Source organism: Mustela nigripes, chromosome 6 (assembly GCF_022355385.1).
Source record: "Mustela nigripes isolate SB6536 chromosome 6, MUSNIG.SB6536, whole genome shotgun sequence".
NCBI lineage: Eukaryota > Metazoa > Chordata > Mammalia > Carnivora > Mustelidae > Mustela > Mustela nigripes.
Window position 1 is genome coordinate 87388179 of NC_081562.1, and position 20086 is coordinate 87408264.

Consider the following 20086-nt stretch of genomic DNA (forward strand, 5'->3'; position numbering starts at 1 on the left):
TTGGAGGCTGCGTTAGGACTCAGCAAGGAAGCGAAGGTGACTCCAGATCTCAGAAGCAACACTGCCCTCCCCCTCCCCCTCTCCAGGCCCGCTCATTGGCTGATAGTTTCCCCTTCCTGTCCCCTCCAGCGCATTGCAAACACCTGTGAAGGCCTGAAGGAAAGGGTCAAATTCTCGAAGTGCCCAGTCACAGAGAAGAGGAAAACAGAGGGGCTTTGAGACCCCAGGAAAGGACACCAGGCCAGCAGCTTCCAGACTGGTCAGGATAGAACCCTCCTGAGACCCATGCTTGATCCTCCAACTCCTCAGGGCCTGGCACATGGACACAACAGTGCTAGGCTGCATGTGCCCAGCCTCCTGGACAATTCTCAGGAAGGCCATTATGGAGCAGAATTCAGGAAGGGCCAGACTGACAGAGAATGGAACTGGCAGGAGGGGTAGGACAGAGCAGAGCTCCACTGCTTGCCCACTGACTCCTCTATTCACCAGTAATTAGTCCTCCCAGGGGACAAGGACACATGCCCTCTGAAATGCTCCCACCTTGGGTTGTTAACCCAGAGAACAATGCTTAAGACAGAGATGCAGAATCAGGACCAGACACGACTTTGTGGTGTCTGATGAGGACAGCAAATCCATACTCTCCACCGACGTGAAAGCATGAGGCTAACAGACCAACGGACAAGAATGCGTCCGTGGCACAGAGGTTCGCCTTGCCAAGCGACTGGCCCAAAGTCCTCATTCTGCAGGTCCCCTAAGGGATGGATTACTGTTCACAGGGCATCTCAGGTACAGGAAAGATGCAGGAAACCTGATATCCTTGACATTAACTCTCCATCATCCGCTTGGTGGAGAGTCTACAGGCTGTCTTTCTCCAGTGCTAAACTGGGGCCCTGGGTGTCCCCAGGGGCAGGAGCAGGGCCAGCTGAGTGGAGTCTGAGCCAAGAGCCGTCTGGCTGTGATTCTGACCGCCAACCAGCGCCCTCCAAAGCCAGATCTGCAGTTTGGGGTTATCCACCTGCTTCCCCCTCTAGCGTGGAATGTGTTAGCAAAGCTGCTGAGACCCAGGAGAGAAAGGTAAGTGAGAAGGGTTCAGGAAGGGCGCGGGGGAGGGGACAGGATAGCGCCTTGCCGGCGGGGGTGTGTGTGAGCCTCCCTCTACTCCAGGATCCGCTTGTGGGAGGTGTTGGTGGAGGTCTGGATGATCTGCACGCGGGAGGAGCCGCCGCCGCCTCTGCCCGCGTACTTGCTGCTGCTCCGGCTGCTTGGTCCGTAGCTCCTGCCGCCGCCGCCGCCACCCGCGTAACCACCTCCGCTGCCCCCTCGGGAGCCCCCGCCGTAGCTGCCTCCGCTCCCACGGGAGCCGCCGCCGGAGCCCCCATAGCCGCCGCCACCGTAGCCTCCAGAGCCACGGCTGCCGCCGCCCCCGCCGCCCCCGCCGCTGACGGTCGTCTGGCTGCTCTGCACAGCTGTAGGGAGAGGGTATCCCCAGCATGGGTCAGAAGGGCTGGCCAGGGCACCAGCCTGGACCTCCCCCCTGCACCTCTCTGCACCCTCCTTCCGGCAGCCTCCTGCATCCTTAGTGGCTGGCCGCATCTGACTTGCAAAAAGTTACCTCGGATGAAAGGCTTTCCCTTTTCAAAGTATTCTTCATAGGAGAAAGCACTGGGTATTTTAGGGAACTAATGAATGGTTGAATACTACATCAAAAATCAATGATGTACTATATGTTGGCTAATTGAACATGATCATAATAATAATAAAAAAAGACAAAGCACGTCAGGACCTGCTTTCATTATCCATACACCCCGACAAGTTCTAAGCTGCTACTGATTATTAGGTCTCGTGAACACTAAAATACATTAAAAACTAAAATCGTAACAATTTGGTTCAGGGAATTTTTCCAGGCTTTGCAATTTGTTGGCTCACTGGTTTTTTTCACCGTGCAGGACTGGAAACTAGAATGCTGAGCGTGGTCCTTGGCTGGTCAGCCATCCGGGGCCCTCCCTTTGCCCTGCCCCGCCCCAAACAGCCCACCCCCTGGGCCCTGTGACTTACAGATGCTCACATGGCTCTGCAGCTCCCCGGACATCCTGTAAAACCAAAGCACACACATCAGCCAGACCAGCAAAGCCCAGGGGAATGCAGGTGACAGCCTGGAAACATCCGGAGCAGAGACATTCCCCTGAAGTGAAAACTGTCCCCGAGCTTTAGGGAAAGGTGGGTGCACAGGCTAGGGAGTCAGGGAGTGAGGGGCTAGAGAGGGTTTTAAGCAGTTTCTGGAAGCCATTTAGCACTGGCTGCATGGCTTAGGCTGGGGTATAGGGGCATTCTGCTGGGAGGCAGGGGACTGAAGACAATGACATATCTTCTGCTTCTGATTTTAATGCTTCTACTCAGCCAGATCTACTCATCTTCCCAGAAAGCAAGGACTGTTTTCTCTCCAAATAGTCAGTTTCACCACCCCATGGGGGCAGCCTGCACGCTGGCCCCAGAAGCAGGGCCCACCTGCTCTCCTCGCCCTCCAGCAGCTTGCGGTAGGTGGCGATCTCCACATCCAGGGACAGCTTGGCCCCTAGAAGCGCCTGGTAGTCACGCAGTAGCCGCGCCAACTCCTCCTTGGACTGCTGCAGGGCGTCCTCCAGGTCCCCAAGCTTCTGCCGTGCATCCTGAAGGGCCTGCTCTCCTCTCTCCTCTGCATCCGAAATGGCCACATGCATCTGCTCAAGCTGCCCAGGGGACGGTCGCAGAGAAGAACCGAATGGGAGGTGAGTTTCAGGAGCCCCATCTGACAGGGCCCTGTGGGGGGTGGCGTGTCCAGACAGCCCACCCTGAGCATCTTTCTCACCTGCTTCTTGACATTGCCGATCTCTGCCTGTAGCCTCTGGATGGTGCGGTTGAGCTCAGCGATCTCCATCTTGCTGTTCTTCAGCTCGTCTCCGTGTCTTCCCGCCGAGATCTGGAGCTCCTGGTACTGAGAACAAAGACGGCATCATGGTCAGCCTGCTGCACTGCAGGAGGCCCTCCTTGAGGGAGTGAGTCTACCTTCTCAGGCCCCACCCGAATCTGCTCTCCTGGGACAGTTCCCAGCTATGCCCCATCCCCAGAACCGTGATACCCTGATAACACACTCACTCCTGTGCCAAATGTCCCTCATCTGAGCCATGACACCCCCCCTACACACACACACACACACACACACACACACACACACACACACACATATACAGTCTTGTTCAAGCCGCCCTCTTTCTCACCAGTCTCTGGCCAGACCCAAATCCTAGACAAAGCTGCTCCTAGATGCCCTTTTCCACTTACTTGTTCCCCCATCTAGGCCTTACTGCTGGCCTTTACCAACACCGGGACCTCTTCCCTTTTTCCAGCACACCACATTCCTTCCTAGCCTTTTCCAGGATGGTTTCCCTAGCAGGCAAGACCTGATTTCCTCAGAGGCCTTCAGCATGCCCCTTGTTTATTCCCATTCTCCTCTCTACGTCATTTCTGTATCTATGTGGCCCCATCAGTAAGCTCCCACAGGGCTCAGGAGGAGGTAAGGTGGCAGGGAGTGGGGAGAGTTGCTGGTTCAAGGGAAGCTCTGCATTCTGATGCTTTCCCTGTTGACCATCTACCTCCCTGGTCTGACACTGAAATCCACCCTGCTCGGAATGCCTGCCTATAGGGCAGGGGGACAGAGGCCCTCTAGGATTGGTGTTGAGAAAGTAGATCTCAAGTGCCAGGAGTTCAGAATGAAGGAACCAGCCTTTGATCCTTAACTACAGTTTTCACCCTCCAAAAAGGTCTGAGTCCACTGATAATAAATAAGTAATCAGAAATGTGCCCGAAAACTTAGCCACAGAGATGTTTATGCCATAAATGAGGGTATATTCTTACCATGGACACCATGATGCTATTAAAATGATGTATAATATTTAATGTCACAGAACAGCATTCACAAATAATAAGTGAAAGACAAAAGTACAAAACTACAGTTTAGAAGATATCATAATGGAAAAAAGCAAGAATAAAAAACATCATAAGTGGTTTAGGGAATGGGTTTGTAGACAGGACACCTAAGTTTAAGTCCTGCTTCTGTCCGTTACCTGCCATAAGACCCTATAGAAACTAGGGAAGGTCATACTCCACTATCTTCAAAATAAGGGTAGCCAAATCTTTACCTTGCAGGCTTGTCATAAAGAGCAAATGAGATTAGATAGGTTATATATACACATATATATGTGTGTGTATATATATATATAATGTATAGAGATACATATATGTATGTGTGTGTATATATATAACTTCCAAAATAAGAGGAAGATGGTAGAAATTCTGAGGCTATGTCTGGTTTGGGGTACCAAGTCTGGGTAGAAAATCAGCAGTGCTCACCTTGGTCTGGTACAGCGCCTCAGCTTCATCCTTGCTCTTCTGTGCAATTAGCTCATACTGGGTCCTCACTGCATCAATGATGCTATCCAGGTCCAGGAAGCGGTTATTGTCCATAGACAAGATGACATTGGTGTCACTGATATGGGTTTGCATCTGGGACAGCTCCTGCAAGGCATGGAACCCAGGATGACTCTTTCCACTTTCCTCCTGGGGCCTCAGTTTCCCTCTCCTGTCCCCTCAAGTCTCTTTGGGGAAAACAGAAGTCTGGGCCAGATGGGAGTCTTGGGGAAAGATCTTTGAATAGGTGTTCACCCCAAGAGGTACCTTAACTAAAGGTAAAGGCCCCCAGACCTAGTCTCTAGGGAGAAGAAAGGAGCATGAATCCAGAGCCCTTGTAGGCACCCCCTGCACAAAATGCCTCTCCTGTACCCTCTCTCCCTGCCTTAGTTGGCTTGGCTGCCATTTTTGGTTGGGCTCTCTGACAGGCAGACTTGTTCCTTAAGAAATACATGCAGCCATTCCCTCACTTTTGAGCCTGGGCTCTACTGCCAACTAGCTAGTGACTAGCTGAGGGACTGAGCTAGTGACTGAGTCTCTGAGTGCCTCAGCTCTCTTATCAGCAGAATGAAGACCAAGACATGGCAAAGCTCCTCGCACGACATCTGGCCCAAGGTAGACATGGCAACAGTTAAGGTCAGGGGTAGGAGCATATTATCCCTCACCACTGCAGGCTTCATCCTCATTCCCTTTAGGATCCACATTGTCCTCTCCTACAGAATTCCCCAATAGCCCTATTGGCTTCCCAGCACTGATGAAGATTTCTGGTCGGTTTTCTTCCTGTATGTGCTGGGTATTAACCTCATGTCTAGGTAGAAAAAAGGGCTATTCCATCTTCTCCCTCAGGACCCTCCCTGCCTCCCATCTCCAGCACCTGCACCCAGGAATCTGAGCACTGGGGATTGGGAGATTGACTCCAGTCCCACAGAGCTGAGGTGACTAGGGAGAGAAGTCCCTAGTGGGTCATGTTGGGTTTCAGGCCTCCACCTCCAATAGCCCTTTGTGACATGTGAGGAAAGAGAAGAGTTTCTCATGAGGACTGAACTTACCATATCAAATAAATACTTCAGGAAACTGATCTCTCCAAAGAGGACATTCACCTTGGACTCCAGGTCTACCTTGCTCATGTAAGCAGCATCCACATCCTGATCAGCAAGCAGAAATAGTCTGACTTTATTGTCCAAGTGTTGCCTGGACGCTCACAGGGTGACCCAGGCAAGTGGCTAAACCTCTCTTGGTTTATTTCCTTGACTGCAAATTTCCTCACCTCACTCAGGTGAGGGACCTGCAAAATCTCTGGCTCTCCTGGCCAGAAGGAAATGTGACACTAAGCCCTTCATCCCAGTCATTCACACACAGCGCCTCAGGTCCCTCCCCAGGTCTCAAGGCTGCACATGACTGACAGGTGTCAATTGATTGAACTTTGCCTTCAGGACTGTAGAGATAAAAGTACTCCAGGAAGCCTCAAGATTGATATCAACATCACTTTCAGACTTAACCCCTTCAGTGCAGGGACCTTCATTCAGGCCACACCCTCAACAAGCTGCCCCCAGTGGTCACCATTCCCCTCTTGGTCACATAGTATCCCACAGTAGTTCCTCACTCTGCTCAGCCCCCTGGGCCCACTGTCCCCCTGGGATCACCCCCATCCTTCACCTTCTTCAGGACGACAAAGTCATTTTCAGTGTTGGCCCTCCGGTTGATCTCTTCCTCGTATCTGTAGGGGGGAGTAAGAGACATAGATAGGCTGCTGAGGCTGACCTTGGCTCCTTGAGATTTTTCCTCACATCAGGCAGCTTGGAATATTCAAACTTTTAGTGCTAGACTTTCACTATCCCCTGCCACTCTCACAGACAAGCAGCTGAAACCAGTTCTGGGCCTTCCAGGTCAGTACAGAGGACAACAATCCAAAGTGGAAAATGCAGAGCCACATAGAACCACCCTGAAATGTCCCTCTTTCTTTTGATGTTTTACCTTTGTAAATTTGTTGCACTCACTCATTTTTTGCAGTTGAGAACATAAATAGCCACTTTTGCTAAATTGTTTTAAAGAGAAAAAAATGTCACCTACCATGTTGCCCCCTAACACCTTCAGTGTGAATTTCATCTTGCCCTTTTGGAGCCACAACCTCTTGACTTTCTGATTGGCATGTCAGGGTGGCGTCAAGAGTAACACCCTGCACTGTCACATGGGGAGGGAGAAGCCATTCGGTTGCCTACAGGATGCAGGAGCAGCTGATCTGGCATTAGACAAGTCCTGCCATCCCTACAATTCTGACTAATAAAAACTAGTGCTTAGTATGTGCAGACACAGTCTAGGAACTCATCAAGCATAATGTCATCTAAACAGGTGGTTCTCAAAGTGTGGTCCCCAGTCCACCAGCATCATGTGGAAGCATACCAGAAATGCAAACCCTCTGGTGCTTTTTCAGGCCTACTCAACCAGCCTGCTGCACACTGAAGCCTGAGAACCCAGATCTGCCTGTCAGAGCAACCCAATAGGGAGGGTGCTTACCATCCCTACTTTACTAAGATAAAAACTAAAGGCTTAGAAAGACAGAGTTGCAAGCAGTCAGAAAGTGGCAAAACCCACTAGAACTTGGCTCATCTGGGTCCAGCACCCTGAGGATAGTCTGCCCTTCCCACCCAATACAACTGAGAACTATCCTACCCGAGCTGCCATAGGCAAGATGGTGCCCTCTGTGGTTGTACAGTACAGAGCTAGGTAGGGACCCTGGTCCCCCCTGACATAGTAACACGAAAGCAGAACATCTTGCCCCTGAATCAGTTCTTGGCCCATTTACCCTTCCTGGGGTCTCACTTGTTCTTGTAGTCCTCCACGACATCCTGCATGTTCCTAACTTCACTGTTCTGGCGCATCTGCTCGGTGTTGAGGAAATCCACCTGCCTCCGCAGCTCACTGATGTAGTTCTCCAAGATGGGCTCCAGGTTATTGGTCTGAGTAGAGGTGTTTACCTGCTGCAGCAGCTCCCACTTCGTTTGCAGCACCTGATTCTGCTGCTCCAGGAATCGCACCTAACAGCAAGAGACTTCCAAGTTCATCCTGGGCTGTGGGTCCAAGAAGCACCCCCACGGGTAGCAAGTCTGGCAACCAGACAGCATATCTGACCTCAGAAAATCAAGATGGTCCCCCTTGGGATCAGAGAGCTTCCTTTTCTGTGGGATCAGGACACACAGAACACAATGTGGTTTCTGATGGTTGATCAAGGGCTACAAGGTCAACTTGCCTAAAATTAACTCTGAGTTACTAAGCTAACTCTGGGGGCACCTGGCACCTGGGTGGCTCAGTCATTAAACGTCTGCCTTCAGCTCAGGTCATGATCCCAGGGTCCTGGGATGGAGCCCTGCATTGGGCTCCCTGCTCGGCGGGAAGCCTGATTCTCCCACTCCCACTCACCTCTGCTTGTGTTCCCTCTCTCGCTGTGTCTCTCCCTATCAAATAAATAAACAAAATCTTAAAAAAAAAAAAAACTAAGCTAACTCTGATTTTGATGGTCAACCACCTCCAGTGGAGTGCCTTCTTTTCTTCAGCTACAGCCACGTATTCCACAGAGCTGTCACTCCCACACACCACACCCCCAGCGTAAAGAAATGCAGCGTAAAGAATGCAGAGCGTCTGAGACATTAATATCCAAGGCTCATTTCTCTTTGTGGCTGAAATGTTGTCTGTGATTGAGAAGAGGAGACAATAAGAGGGAGGAAACAATTTGACTAAGAATATGATACTGATTTCTGACCAAACCAGCCTGGGTGCCCCCATCCTGCGGGGTCCACCATGTCCATTTCCTGCCAGTGTATGTTTCAGAAGGTCACCTCACATAAATGCTAACTCAGAATTTTAAAAACAAGTTGCCCCACTTCTTTTATAATGTTTTATCTACTCGTTTGGGAGACAGAGAGCATGACGGGGGCGGGGGAGACAAAGGGAGTGGGTAGGCAGACTCCCCGCAGAGCAGGAAGCCTGAAGTGGGACTCAGTTCCGTGACCCTGAGATCATGACCTGAACCGAAGTCAGATGCTTAACCAACTGAGCCACCCAGGTGCCCCGTTCCCACTTTTTAGAAATGTTATATAATGCATAAGCATGCCCTAAAGTAAGGACTTTGGGGTTATCTAGTATTTGGGAAATACTCATGTTGCGATTCCCTTCATTAACATTCACTGACATGGAAAATGGAGAGTGGACATCATCCTATATTCTCACTACCTCTTCACCCAAAACTGGGCACAGAGGTCAGGTACAGGGTCCAGAGAGCTGACTGGCTGTGCAGACCAAGTGCATGGATTGTGCTCCGCAAGATTGTGATCAACCTTCACCTTACCCCCACAGGTGGCCCTTAGATGGAGCCTCCCTTCCCACGCCTTAGGTGAAGATAGGGGATGCCTCTATACTTCGCTCGGGTGCAGAAACACACACATACGTGTACACACACACACAAACATTCCAGAATCCTCCTGGGAGTTGTGTATGAGGACAAACCCACTGCTTTGTGTGGTCAGGACAGAACCCTGAAGACACTCCCCTACAATGCCACCCAGCCCTTAGGACTGCCCTTCCGAGGGGCCAGCCTTGTTAACTCCCTTTGAATTTTTACTCTAGGCTGGGAGACAGTGAACACTATTCCCCATGGCTCATATTTTTAGCTTCATTAAAGCAAGAGTTAAGGCAAGCAGATCTCACAGGTTGTCTCAGCTTGAACGCCCTCCCAACTCCCGCCATGGGAAATTCCTGCCACCTGGCCTAGTTTTGTTCTAGCAGCATTGCGAGGAGGTAGACAAATCAAACAGACATGGGGTCTCAGCCCTGTGCTCAGTATTGCAGGAACTGAAGGAAAAAATTTCATGGACCCACAAGGAATCTCCACATCAAACAATGAGGGGCAGGTTAGCCAGAGGACCTTCTCCCTGTGCACATACACGATAACTCAGAGCACATCAGCAAAGGAACCCATGGTTTCGTCAGGCCACCCAAACTGCAAAGGCAGAGACTGGGTGCAAAGAGTGCCAGGCAATTTTAGTAGGATTTAATAGCTAGAAAAATCACTGAAAGCCATTGTGTTTTTTCCCAGGCCCCCCAAAACATACCTGGGCTATGTCCCATCTGTACAGATGAAACTAGCATCATGCTGAGCTCACCTTCATTCTGGAAAAAGCATACCCCTCTTGACTTGTCATGCTCCTCTCCCTCCTGTTTATTACAGTCCAGCCCCAGGGACCTCCTGCTGCCTCCAGCAACTCTTTGCCTGGCTAAGCATTTACCCTCTTGATCTCAACTAAAGTGGCATTCTCCTGGTGTCTCACCTTTATAGCCCTCAGTCCCTTCCCCGGAGCATCTAGTGTGACTTGCCGTCACTTAGTGCTGTTTGAACATAACCCTCCTTGGCTGGGGGAGCCTCAGGAAGGCAGGCCCATGTTGGCTTTGATCTCCTGTGAACACAAGGTGCTCAGACCCATAGACACACAATGCCCAACACAGAGAAGACAGTTCATAAGTATTGTGGACTAGTGAAATGCTAAGGGCTTTGGAATTGCCTCCAAGTGTAGACAACTGTCCCTCTGAATAGACTAGAAACTCCTAGAAAGCAGAGACTTTGTCTGTTTTGTTTATAATTGAATCTCCAACACCCAGAATAGGCTGGCATATGATAATTACTCAATAAATACATGTTGAATGACAAGTCTAGTCAGCCCTTCAGGTGTCAGGCTTGGACACTCAGAGAGTAGAAATAGACACAAAGGCTTTTGTAGAACCAAAGGCAAGGATAAAGGACCTCTAGAAGGAAAGGGGGGGGTGTCCATCTATTCCCATGGGGATACCGGCCTGATCTTGTTCAGCTGAGCTTGAATCCTCTATGCCAGGGTGGTAATTGCCCTGGATAGTCTACACCCAGAGGCATTTGAAATATACAGTGTGTCAAATGGCCTTAGGGACAACGGAGAAAAGTAACACAGGGATAAGGATGGATAAGGATGCTGGTATGTAGGTGCTACTTCAAAAGGGAAATCAGGAAAGGTTCTGCTAAGATAGTGGCATCTGAGAAAAGATCTGAAGGAGGTGAGGGATCAAGCCAGACCACTCTCAGGAAGGAGCAGTTCAAAGCAGAGGGAATGGCAGGAGCAAAGGTCCTGAGGCAGGCATGGGGTACTAGAAGGGTCAGGAACACAATAGTGTCCTGGTAAGTAAGAAAGAAACAGGAAAGGAACATAGAGAGAGTGAAGGGTCACTGCAAGCAATGAGTTTGTACCTTGGGGAGCTAAAGTCCAGTCCTCACTCTGTTCACCAAAATTTGCAGCTTGAGAGATGTTCTACCCAGTGGTGGCAATGTTGCCTCATTCTCACAAATGCAATCTGGGAGTGAGCAGCAGCTGTGGGGCGGAGGCTAGATCACACAGGGCCTTATAGGATCTTGGCTTTTATTCCAAATGAGACAAACAGCCAATGGAGTATTCAAAAATAGAAGTGATACAATGATACAATGTTCTTAAATGGTGGCTCTTGTGTGACTCTGAGAATGGACTATATGAGGGTAAGGGTGAAAGAAGAAAGACCAGATGAGAAAGTAGAGTCAGAATCCACTGCGGTAGCCATGGGTAATCTGCAGTCAGACCACAGGTCAAGCGCTGGCCTCAACACTGAATTCCTATGGGACTGAAGGAAAGTCACTGAGCATCCAGGGGTCTTTGTGCCCCAGAGTGCTTCCCATTACATCACCAAGAACAAAGACATTTCTGGGGTGCCTACAGGGTCTACTGTGCCTCCAACTCTGGACAAAAGGAAACGCTGGAGGAAAGTCCTTATCATAGGCCTCTACCAGCCTCTACTTGCTGATCTGGGTCTGGACCAGCCCTAATATGAAGTTTAATTAAGGAACTAGAGAAAGGGGCTATAATGGCTCCATCTGGCCCATTCTTGGAACAGTGATAGAATCCTATGAAGGATATCCTATCCAATGAAGGATAGTATGCTATTCACTTTAGCCCCTAGTAATACCCTCAGAGCATTCGTCTAGACTGTGCCATGGTTCCTTGAGGCCGGGACCTGTGTTCTTGTCACTCTGTAGCACCTGACACGGTATCTGACATATAATAGATGCTTAGTAAATGTTTGTGGGATGGATGTGTGGATGGATGTGTGGATGGATGGATGGATGGATGGGTGAGTGGGTAGTTGGAAAGTAAATAATGATGAATGAGAATAAAGTCACTACACCATGTATTTTTTCTGTGGGACATTTTCACACTTCTTACCTCCTTTCAGGCCAAAAGGAAAAGACAAATCCCCTCAGCAAGTCAAATTGAGGCCTAATGAAATAAATGCTTTCTTAAGGTCTCAGAACATATACTTCTGGAAGTGACTGTCACCACCAAACTGAGATAATACAAGGTGGTAAGAGGTGGCAGGGCACAAGGCCCTCTCAATGATTTGATCAGGGGCCAGAGATCCCCCTGCCCTTGAGGTACTCACCTTGTCAATGAAGGAAGCAAACTTGTTGTTGAGGACCATAATCTGCTCCCTCTCCTGGGTCTTGACTCTCTGAATTTCAGGGTCCACCTCCAAGTGAAGTGGCTGAAGGAGGCTCTGGTTAATAGTCACCTCTTGGATGCCCCCTGGGGGACAGGAAGGACCAAAGCCCCCAAGCCCAAAATTGCTACCCCCAAAACCACCTCCTCCATAGCCACCACCTCCAAAGCCACCTCCCCCAAAACTTCTGCCCCCTCCTCCAAATCTCCCTCCTGCACCCCCACCCTGGCAGAAACCACTAGCACTTCTTCCCACTAAGCTAATAGAGATGCTTTTACTGCCTCCCAGGTTGTAGAGGCTCCTAGAGCCAAACCCCCTGGCATGGCTCCCATACCCGCCACCACCACCACCACCACACCTGCCTCGGACCTGACACACAGACCCCACAGCCCGACTCCCACCGCCAGAGCCTGCAGAAGAGCCTGTGCTATAGAACCGCCTGCTCCTAGAGCTAAATGCTGACTGAGAGCTGAATTGGCGGCTCATGGTTACTAGAACATCCAGAGAAGCAGCCAAAAGAAAAGTCCCGGCTGGAAGGAGGCAGAGACCCAGGAGGAAAAGAGCTATGACTCCTTTGACAAGACAGCTGGCTTAGTCCCTATATATACATGCATTCGCTGGGCTGGGCACCTTCCGAATCCTGGGAGGGGAATATTTATGTTTAGTTTGCCTGCCAGCAACATCTGTTTAAAACCTCACACCTATGAGTTGCAGAAATTGTACTGTAGATAAACTTCCCCAACTTGATCATTTATCATTCATCTCTTGCCATTTAGAGATCAGAATGCAATAATCTCTCAGGACCGAGTTGCTGGAAACTCCTATACAGTTTCCCCCAAATCATTAGCTGATACCTTCCTGAGAAATGCCACCGTTGAATTGTTTGTCTTGGGGTGTGACCAGGGAGATCTGGGGCAAAGCTAGGGGTTGTCTAGCTGCCTTTGATCACAGCTGGGACAGGGGTAGAACAGGTAATACCATAGCATTACCCTGATCAGGTGAAAGTTTTGTTCTCCCCTCCCCTCCCCCTGCTTTTGCTCCCTATTGTGACTGATCACCACCATGCACATCCCAAATTTTAATCACATGAGAACAGAGTATTGTGGTCATTGAGTGCAAGTGAAAGCCAGGAGACTCTGCCCAAGACTGTTCTCATTTTGCTGGGTACATCATGTGCTGTTCTGTGTGCCTCAGGCTCCTCCTCTGCAAAGAAGATAAGCTCCTATAGCACTGAAGGTCTGTGGTTGCAGATGCATTGAGCATCTCTCAGGACTGAACATGGTCTTCTAGACCAGAAGACAAACTACCATGAAATCTCTTTTTTTATGTCCAATGTATTTTAGACCAATGCTTTTGTAAAATAAAATTTTAAAAATTTCCCTTAAGAGGAGAATTTTTTTAAAGATATACAATATATGGGCCCTAATTTTTTATTTTTAAATTCAATAGACATAAAATTGTTCTACTGTAAATGGGAAAAAATAATAAGTTTCTAAATGGTTATTCTCAAGTTCTGTATTTATCTCTTCTCAAAGTTGTAACAAAGTGCCCCTGGACCAGCACTAGTGTATGGGCCCAAATTCTGGAAAGCACTGCCAGCAAGCCTGGAATGAAGCTCTTTTATTGAGCATCAGTGTCATCCAACAAAAATGTGTGTTTCCCCTCTGAACTCAAACGGATGGTGGCTTTCAGCTGAAACTTAATAAAAATAAAGTAATAATATTAATAATAATAATAAATGTGGGAGAAATAGCCTTAAATGTCCAGAGTCTAAAAAATGGCTAAACGTTTGCTTGTCCATTTAGTACAACTATTTAAAATTATCTATCTGCAAGGAGACTGAGTAGCAGCATTGTTGAAAACGCTTATGATACAAGGTTAAATGAAGAAAGCTAAATATACACCAGTGTGTCTGCACCATGAACTCATAAAAATTAAGAATGCACAGAAGGGAGGCTTAAAAAGTAACCAAAAAGTTCATCAACTTATTGAGAATTATAGGAGGGTTTTTTCCTAATATTTTAAATGTCCTTTTCCTTTGTATTTATGCAATAAGTAAATATTTTTGCAAAAGTTGGAACTGAAACCACAGCGGCCAACAACTACAGAGGTGGGAAAGGCGGGTGGTGGGAAAAAACAAGACAGGTGTCGCGGAGCCGCAGTGAGGAGAAGGCACCTTAGGCTGGGAGGGGCTCTGTGGGTAGCTTCAAGTGTCCCCACCTTATCTGCTCAGTAACTGCTTTAGTGGACTGTCTCCAGGAGACACTGTGGGATAGACAGAAAGTGAACCTGAAATTTATAGTCACAAAAACTGGTTTCAGCTCCCAGCCCTGCTTCTACCAGCCTGTGATCTTAGGCAAGTCACTTACGCCAGAGACTCAGTTATGTAAAGGACTCAGAGAAGATATTTCTCAAGGAAACTTCTCAATGCTATAAGGCACGTGAAAAGGCATGGAACATTATAACACACTAAACAAGCATAGATATAGATAACTCTCAGATCCTGGTAAGATGACCAAGGGTCCCACTTTGCCTGGACTTTTAGTGCCTAAACCGGCATAGTGCTAGGCAAGTCAGGACAGTTGCCACCCTAGTTCTGGCATATAAGAACTAGAGCCACACAGCCCTAGTTCTGACCCTAACCACTTTGGGGAGCTCTTGGTAGGAGAGGGAATCCATGGCTCCAGTCTTGGGAGACATAAGGAGAAAACCAGCGAAAGGGAAGTGAAGCTATGGCGTGGGATGGGTCATGTAAGGGAGATATCTGAAGGCGAGGATTCTGAGTCAGGAGAGGCTGAGAGAAGCAGCAGAGAAAACAGAGGGGATATGGAGAAGGGATGGTAGGTCCCAGACAGGAAGTAGCAGCAGTGTGGGGGAAAGATCTTTGGGTTCAGCTTCAAATCCTGGCTCTACCCTTCCCGGCCCCATGGCTTAGACAAACTCTTACCTCCTTGAGCCTCACTTTCTTGGTTTATTAAAAAGGAGGATAATAAGGCCAGATTCACAGGGTGATTATAATGAGTAGCTGACATCAAACAGGGAAGAGCACATTAGAAATTCCAAAGAGTCATAAAAGGGGGGTTCCTCAGGCCACCTTCCATGAATACCCCAGAACATGTGAGCTCACCCCACGTTCACCTGATACAGTGCTCTCTTGTGCCACTCACTTTCAACCCCTGCCATGAGGAATGCGCATCATTAACCCCTTCTCATGCGTCTCTCCTGCCAACTAAATAAATAGGAAGCTCACCAAGGATTATATTTACCCCTATGCTGAATATAGGGAATTACTAAATTATGATAAAATAAAAGAGGAAGTTCCAGACAGAGTTTAGAAAGCTTCTTTGGTCTCTGGCTGTGACCAGTTACCAACACTCAATGCCAACACCCCAGTCTATCTCTTGTCAGTTGGATGGTCCCCATAGGCTGCTGTCACCCCCTCAAAGGCTTAGGGGTGGGGGACCCAGCAAATACTACTCCCTGAGCCTTTGCTATAGGGTGATGGTTATTCTCTACTCCCTCAAAGTAAGAGAAAATTGAGTCAAGGTGATGCATGAGAGATTTTTAATAGTCCCAAAGGAGATACTTGACCTCAAATAATATTAAATGCTGGATGAGGTTTCTGGAACAAACTGCTATCCCTAAAGGAAACCCCTCCACTGGTTGGATGACAAAGAATAGTGATTGCTAAACTCGCTACAGGTTGGGATCCCCTGGAGATCTTCAGCAACAACTGATGCCTGTACCTCCTCCAGCTCTCCTCACCCCAGACCAGGATTTTACCAGTCTGGAGTGTAGTCTAGGCTCTGGAATTTTTTAAAGGTCCCAGAGGGTCTTACTGGGCAGCCAAGTTTGGGAATCACTGGCTTGAAGGAAGAAGAACCAATGAAATGGCCTCTTGAGATTCTATTCAGGCTGAGGACAAAAGAATAATAATGAGCATCATAATAATAGTTAACCTCTTACAGAGTACTTTTTCAGTGGGCCATGCACAGTACTAGGTCTAAAACATGGAAAGTCTCAAACTAAAAATCAACATAAGGAAGTCATTCTTTTTTTTTAATTAGCATATAATATATTGGGGCGCCTGGGTGGCTCAGTGGGTTAAGCCTCTGTGTTTGGCTCAGGTCATGATCTCAGGGTCCTGGGATCAAGCCCCGCTTCGGGCTCTCTGCTTAGCAGGGAGCCTGCTCCCCCTCCACCCCCCACCACCTGCTTCCCCGCCCCTACCTGCCTCTCTGCCTACTTGTGATCTCTGTCTGTCAAATAAATAAATAAAATCTTAAAAGATAAACATATAATGTATTATTTGTTTCAGGAGTTCAAGTCTGTGATTTCATCAGGCTTACACACTTCACAGCACTCACCATAGCACATACCCTCCTCAATGTCCATAACCCCACCACCCTATTCCTATCCCCCACCCTCTAGCGCCCCTAGCAACCCCCGTCAGTTTGTTTCCTAAGATTAAGAATCTCTTATGGTTTGTCTCCCTTCCGATCCCATCTTGTTTCGTTTTTTTCCCTCCCTACCCCCCACGACCCTCCGCCCTGCCTCTCAAATTCCTCATATCAGAGAGATCATATTGATAATTGTCTTTTTCTGATTGACTTATTTTTCTCAGCCTAATACCCTCTAGTTCCATACAAGCCTTTCTCAAGAAACAAGAGCAGTCTCAAGTACACAACCTACACCTAAAGGAGCTGGAGAAAGGACAGAAGTCGGAAGTCGTTCTGACAATCGCACTCATTTTACAGGTGGGGAAAAGAGACTTGGAGAGATCAAGGAACTTGTTCAAGAATGCGGGAGTTGGGGGAAATTGGAAGGGGAGGTGAATCATGAGAGACTATGGACTCTGAAAAACAATCTGAGGGGTTTGAAGTGGCGGGGGTGGGTGGGAGGTTGGGGTACCAGGTGATGGGTATTATAGAGGGCACGGATTGCATGGAGCATTGGGTGTGGTGAAAAAATAATGAATACTGTTTTTCTGAAAATAAATAAATTAATTTAATTTTTTTTAGAAAGAATTTTCAATAAAACACTTGTAAACCAATTCCAACAGTACATTAAAAGAATCATTTTCCATTATTTAAAAAAAAAAAATGCACAGATGAGAACGGTGGTGCGGAGATTTGAACCACTCCGATACCCACATGTATTGCAGAAGAGGTAAGCTCTCTGGTGAAAGAGATGTCCCCTTCCTTTCCTTCATACTCTGCCCACCTGCCACCAGCTCTCTCCTTAAAGGAAAGGGGCGAGTCAATGGAAGGCTTGAACTGGCCCTGCTGGTCTCCCAGGTACTGAAACCGAGGGCTGCCAAGAGGGTGAGGCCCAGGGCACTTATCAGGCACCGAATCACAGTCTCGGGCAGCAGCGGAGGCAGGGTTCAAGAGGAGTTGCTGGCATGACCGGCAGGGACAGCCCCTGCAGATCTGCTCCCCATCTCAGCCTGCATCTCCCAGGTCTGGAGGTGGATATCACTGAGCAGCACCCACGTACGGCAGGGGTGTGGGGACAGAGAAAGGGAGGGTGGAAGAATTTCAGTTACCAGCCCGCCTAGGAAGGAGGGGACAGCTGCAGTACTAGTGTAGGTATGGATGCTTTTAATCTCCCTCAAATGGGAGTTTTTAGACCCCTGGGCAACAGAGGAAGGCAATGATGTGACAGGGATCAGAGAAAGCAGTGTCCTGGGACTGAATCAAAGCTCCTGGTCTTGGCCTCCACACCCTGAGACTATTATTCTCCCTACAGAAGAATGTCAAACCTGGATGGGTGACAGAGACCACCAGCCCAGAGCCTTCCTTTTACAAAAGAGAATAGCTACAAAGAGAGAAAGGACTTAGTCAAGGTGACAGGGAACGTGGTTGGTGCAGAGAACTGGAGCTTGGGTGCCCTACCTCCAAAACCAAAAAGAACATGAGCCTTTGAAGAATTCCCACAGCCTCCGTGCTCCTGCAGCCTGGGGGAGATGGACATGGGGGAGCCCCACTTCCCACCTCTAATAGGCCCTGCCTAGTAGGTTCAGAAGGCGGTGCCGGGCACACAGGAACACCCCTGGGGAGTCTTTCTCCTGACTTCTGGGTTATGGTAGATGTTTTTAGTAACAACGAAGCCTTCAAGCTTCTCCTCAGGCTCCAAACCAGCCAGGACCCCCACTTCTGATATCCTTTGACGAGTATCCCAGGACCTACCCAGAAACTATTAGGCAATGTCTCTCTTTCTCCTAAAACTTAACAGGTGCTCTGGGCCCTCAAGCCCTCCCAAAGTCTCAGGGCAGCCCTGCACATTCTCATGGCCAAGGTCCAGAGATAATGTTGTTCCAGGCATATTGTGCTCCTCCATCCAAAATGCTTGAAGTCATGACTATTTATACACCCGTTTATAAAGCTGGCAACTCTCTTGTCTCTGAGGCAAAAGGAGCAGCTACCCAGGTGTGGGCCCAAAGGAAAATTAGAGTTAGACCAGGATCGACTTCCAAGAGAAACTTCAAGGCCCTGGTAGGGGACTGGGATTGTCTGGCAGAGGATGTTTCTATATGCTGGGTCAAAGAGGAAAATGGGAGAGACTCAAGGTTACAGGGCTAGTTAGTGCTGCAGTGGGGACCAAAACCACAAATCCGTTGTGGGTGGGGGGCAGAATATGAGAGCTGTGGGAAACTCCCAGGTCATGTCTCACTTTGCCGGTGATGGGAGAGACACAAATGAAAGGAATTAACAGTTTGTCACCCTTACCTCCTTTAAAGAATAGGTGGGTTCCTGAAATGTTTTCCAGGGGCGCCTGGGTGGCTCAGTGGGTTAAGCCTCTGCCTTCGGCTCAGGTCATGATCTCAGGATCCTGGGATCCAGCCCCACATTGGGCTCTCTGCTCAGCGGGGAGCCTGCTTTCTCCTCTCTCTCTGCCTGCCTCTCTGCCTACTTGTGATCTCTCTCTCTCTGTGTCAAACAAATAAATAAAATCTTAAAAAAAAAAATGTTTTCCATAAAAAGTAATGACACTTTACTGAGCTTTCACAGTGTGCCAGGAGTTAAACAGATGACATCATTCAACCCCAACAACCTCATTTTATTGCTGAGATTTAGCACGGGGCCAGGTATCAAGCAGCCTGCCTGCAGTGACACAGCTTGCAAGGAGGAGGCCCAGATCACACCAGGCCGGCTTGCCTCTAAAGCCTGAGAACTTCCCGCCGCGCTGTATTACTTCCTGCTTTACGAGACAGTTTCAGGATGCTTTGGAGTTTGGCTGTTAGAGCTTGAATCTTGGCTCCACCACTTAAAAAAAAAAAAACTCTCTGTGCCTCAGTTTCCCCATTTGTAAAGTAGAGATAATAACGCTGCCTGCCTCTGTGAAGATTGAAGGAGTTAATTCATTAAAAACAAAAAAAAAGCTACTAGCAGAGTGCCAGGCAAATCACAAGAGGGCATCGGTTTTAACAAAGGTTATATATATTGCTGCACAATATATGCAAATTTCAGTGAGCCAAACTGTATTTTCCATCCAGATTCCCTTAACAAATCAGAATGGCATCATGAGCCAGAAAACACGGTGTTGTGGTTTTTTTTTTTTTTTCAGCTCAGAATGAATTTATTAATGGCATACTTATCATAAGTTACCAAGGGAAAGTAGGAATGGTACAGCTTAAAATCTACACATATGTCAAGAGTTATCACTTAGTTCATTTCTAACCTGCCCTCTCTGTGCCATTTTCTGAGACAGCATTCCAGGTTGTGTAGCCCAGGCCTGACCCAGGATGATATTTTTAAATCATATGAAAGATGCGGAAAGCTTTCTTCTTTAACCATTCTGCTTAAAGGAATGTGGCGATTTCTTGTACATATGAAATGAGTCATGAGGCTAAAGGTACCTCTCTCCGAGCTACATTTACCGGCCAGGGAGGGGGTATAGCCAACAGTGGGTTTGCTTTTGAGAGGTGAGGCTACAATCCCGGTGAGGACCAGCTGCGGTGGGACAGTCCCCACCCTTCTCTCTCTCTGACTGTTCTGGCTGTTCCAGGTAAACTTTCCACTCTAGAGTCAGAATGTTCTCAGTCAAAGCTGCACTTGTGTGCTGTGTTTCTGTAGCCTGGTGAGCACCTGGCCCTCCTGCA

The 20086-nt window shown here is 48.4% G+C and overlaps 1 protein-coding gene and 1 long non-coding RNA gene across 2 annotated transcripts; one reads left to right on the forward strand and one right to left on the reverse strand.

Moving 5' to 3' along the window:
* Window positions 1-1080: 1080 nt before the first annotated feature.
* Window positions 1081-12468, reverse strand: KRT77 (keratin 77). The gene is made up of 9 exons (XM_059403189.1): window positions 11926-12468; window positions 7261-7475; window positions 6097-6157; window positions 5490-5585; window positions 4384-4548; window positions 2846-2971; window positions 2506-2726; window positions 2056-2090; window positions 1081-1466 (listed from the first exon to the last, which is right to left on the reverse strand). The coding sequence occupies exons 1-9, from the start codon at window positions 12466-12468 to the stop codon at window positions 1156-1158; spliced, it is 1773 nt and encodes a 590-aa protein (XP_059259172.1). The 3' UTR covers window positions 1081-1155.
* Window positions 2676-7353, forward strand: LOC132019713 (uncharacterized). The gene is made up of 3 exons (XR_009404838.1): window positions 2676-2765; window positions 2879-3032; window positions 7273-7353. It is a non-coding gene; the product is annotated as an uncharacterized LOC132019713 (long non-coding RNA).
* Window positions 12469-20086: the final 7618 nt, after the last annotated feature.